At 41.8% G+C, this 3,561-nt stretch overlaps 1 protein-coding gene across 1 annotated transcript; it reads right to left on the reverse strand.

Moving 5' to 3' along the window:
* Nucleotides 1–228: 228 nt before the first annotated feature.
* LOC142520354 (uncharacterized) lies at nucleotides 229–2,798 on the reverse strand. The gene is made up of 4 exons (XM_075623350.1): nucleotides 2,088–2,798; nucleotides 1,434–2,008; nucleotides 1,283–1,351; nucleotides 229–931 (listed from the first exon to the last, which is right to left on the reverse strand). Exons 1-4 carry the CDS (start codon nucleotides 2,796–2,798, stop codon nucleotides 229–231), a joined length of 2,058 nt encoding a protein of 685 aa, XP_075479465.1.
* Between the last annotated feature and the right edge of the window lie 763 nt (nucleotides 2,799–3,561).

The raw sequence follows: 3,561 nt of genomic DNA on the forward strand, positions 1-3,561 counted from the left end.
TTATATCCAAGTTGAGCGTGTCTACCTGAATCCCTCTTTGTTGAATTGAAGGGTGGTTTCTCTTCTGAATCAACACTAGCCTGTGTGTAAGTTCTGGAGACATTTCAATCCCGAAGCAACCTGTGCCGACTCGTCTGCCTCCCAATTTTCTTGTCTTGGGACGTGTACTAATGACACTTTTTCAAAATCATCTAGAAGTTGGGATGCCGCGGTATAGTATGAAGCCAATTACAAATTTGTGCATTTGAACTCCCCTGATATCTGTTTGAGTACCAACTGAGAATCCCCTGATATTAACAATTCTTTCCCCCCTAAATCTTTCAGAATTTCCAATCCAATGACCAGTGCTTCGTATTCTGCCTGATTGTTGGTGCATGAAAAACCCAAATTAAAAGATACAGCGATCTTCACACCTCTTGGGGAGGTGATCACAAGACCAGCTCCGGCTGCCGTATCTGTACTTGATCCATCGAACTTCAACTCCCATGGTCGAACTTCCACTCCACAAACTGGAAAACCAACCTGCTCTCCAATAAACTCATCAAGTGAAGGATGATCAGCTAAAAAATCGGCTATAGCTTGGCCTTTTACTGATTTTTGGGGGTAGTAGGTCAATGTAAACTCGGCCAATGCTAAAGACCATTTTCCAATTCTCCCAGAGAGGATGGGTCTATTAAGCATATACTTAATCAAATCAGTTTTAGTTACCACAAGCACTCTTGATTGAATCAAATAATGTCTTAATTTAGTACATGCGTAATACAGTGTTAAGCATAGCTTCTCAATCACAGAGTATTTTACCTCTACTGGAGTAAGAAATCTACTCAAATAATAGATAGCTTGCTCATTTCCTTCGTGATTATTTTGAACTAGCAGACATCTAATTGATTCATGAGCAGTAGAGATGTATAATTTAAGGGGCATTCCATACCTGGGAGGCATCAGAACAGGCGGATTAGATAAATATCTCTTGATCACATCAAAAGCTTGCTGATGCGAATCTTCCCACTTGAACTCCCCACTATCTTTGAGCTTCAACAACTGTTAAAACTCCTTCGTCTTCCTTGCTGATTTAACTTCAACTCATGTTGCCTCATTCTTTGGAAGCTCTTCCTCAAATGTTCAACGTGATCAGCAGCTTGTTTAGATTTCACGACAATATTGTCTATATACACTTCAATGTTGTGCCCTATCATGTCATGAAAGATCGAGTTCATAGCCCTTTGATACGTGGCTCTTGCATTCTTTATCCCGAGTGGCATGACAAGCCACTCAAACGTACCAACAGCTCATGGGCATTTGAATGTTGTTTTGTGAGTATTTGCCTCTGCTATTTTGATCTGATTGTAACCTGAGAATCCATGCATAAAGGATAACAATTCATGCCTAGCCATTGAATCAATCAACATATATTAGGTATCGGCATTACGTACACATCTTTGGGAGTTGCACAGTTCAAGTCTCGGAAGTCAATGAATATTCTGATCTTGCCATTCTTTTTCATGACTGGCACAATGTTCAAAAGCCATTCGGTATATCTGATTGGCTTTATAAACTTGGCCCTCAATAGTTTCTCGACTTCCTGTTTTACTTTCAACTCGACTTCTTTTGACATGCGACGAGATGGCTGTTGAAATGGGTTGAAACCATCTTTGAGTGAAAGTCGGTGTTCGACTAATTTCTTGTCCAATCCTGGCATGTCATCATAACTCCATGCAAAATAATTTTTGTACTCCTTCAACATACTGATCAAATCTTGCTTCAATTGATCTTCCAGTAGCTTACTCACATACACAACTTTTGGATCCTCAAGCTCCCCCAAGTTAATCTCTTCTAATGGGTCTTTTACCTCGTGTTGGCCATCTTCCATTTGAGATGGCGCTATCAATAATTCATCAACTTGGAGTTCATCATCTTCGTACTTTTCATCTTGGACAACCTCAGTTCCATAGGTGTCCCATGCTTCCTCTTCCTCTAATTTGTTCAGTACTTGTTGCACATGCGCCTTCTATATAGAGGTTGCAGCTACCTCCTTTTCTTTTCGATTCAAATCAATCATCAACCTCCTCAGTCAGCGGCTGAATTACCAGCCTAGGCGGCACGATAACAGTGGGCTTGAGGATTCTTTCCAACACAGAGCTTGGAGTTGGTGTCTTCATGTACAATGGATTTTCTCTCTTGCTATTGCTACGGATTTTGATGGGTCCAAAATCCCCATTATAATACCTGGCCACCACTGCACTTGCACTTGTTTTAAAGGGTTGTCCATCCGTTTCTACAACCTCCACATCGTCTCTTTTCCAAAATAACAACAGCTGGTGCATTGAGGATGGTATGCACTGGTTTGCATGGATCCAATCTCTGCCTAACAACGCTTGGAATTTGGCGGAGGAGTTTACCACGAAAAATGCACATAAAGACGACAAGTAAACATCAGCGGGGAATACCCCAATGGTCTTGGTGGTTTCCCTTGTCAATGCAGCAACCGAAACTTCTGTAGGAATCAAGTCCTCTTCAGTTTTGCTCAGACTTTTTAACATTTTTATCGGAAGAACATTCACAGCTGAACCATTGTCAATCAAAACCCTGGACACCGGCTTTCCATTCAAGTGTGCTTTGATGTACAACGGCCTTATGTTCTTGGTCATGGCCGGAGTAGGCTTCTCGAGTATCACTTGTTTAGGCTTATTTGGGTGATCCGCCTTTATAATCACTGATTCCTTGGTCATGGCCAGTGCATGTTCTTCTTTTTGCACTGATTCCTTGGGCATCAACTCCCCATTCTCTTCTTCTATCATTTTAAACCTCTCTGGTAGTATCACCACTCCTGTGGCACAATCCACAGTAATGTGAATCTCTCCAACGCAAAAATTAATTTTTTTTCCTCTTTAATCATCTTCCTCACTTAATAGATCATCGTCTTCGTCTACCAACTTATCTTCAGTGGCGGATCTACCAAACTTGGACTTACTCTCCACTTGATCACGTGCAACTGAAACATCAATCATAAGTTCATTTCTCAACTTAGCAGACTCTTCTCTCCTTGCAATAGATCTTTCTCTCAACAGTCGTCTCTTTTGAGTCTTAGTAAGTGGCCTAGGGAACTTTTTGTGTTGGGCCACTCTCCAAGACTCATCAAACTCGTGTCTTGCAGGGAGCACGTACCTAGTCTTAGCTCCCCTTCCCTCCATCATTTTCTCTTTCGAAACTTCATCCCCACGCCGCTATCTGCCTTGATCAACTGATACTTTCTTGGTTTCCACCCTTCGCGACTCATCTCTACATATGTTTCTCTTGTCCGAGTATCTCTGGTTCTGCTCAAGAGATGATTCCCCTCTGAACCCTTGAATATCATGCACTGGTCTCTCGTAGAAATGTTGGTTCCTCGGCTGATAGGCCGCAGATTCACCAATATTTTTGCGGAAACGTTGCCGAACCGTTCTTAATCGATCAACACTATTCCTTCCATGAGCTTCAAACAATTGACCCTTCGGGATCCAACATTTCTTGATTATTCGGTCATTCACTGCAAAGGATCGTCTTCTTTTTTCGAAGATCCCT

This window comes from Primulina tabacum, chromosome 12 (genome assembly GCF_025594145.1).
Source record: "Primulina tabacum isolate GXHZ01 chromosome 12, ASM2559414v2, whole genome shotgun sequence".
Classification (NCBI taxonomy): domain Eukaryota; kingdom Viridiplantae; phylum Streptophyta; class Magnoliopsida; order Lamiales; family Gesneriaceae; genus Primulina; species Primulina tabacum.

Bases quoted from the DNA above. Each gene is read 5' to 3' on its own strand.
- LOC142520354 (XM_075623350.1), bottom strand. From the start codon at position 2,798: ATGATAGAAGAAGAGAATGGGGAGTTGATGCCCAAGGAATCAGTGCAA. The intron at 2,009-2,087 runs GTAATTCAGCCG...ACCTCTATATAG, and splicing joins TTATCGTGCCGCCTAGGCTG to AAGGCGCATGTGCAACAAGT. The intron at 1,352-1,433 runs GTACGTAATGCC...ATGGATTCTCAG, and splicing joins TGTGCAACTCCCAAAGATGT to GTTACAATCAGATCAAAATA.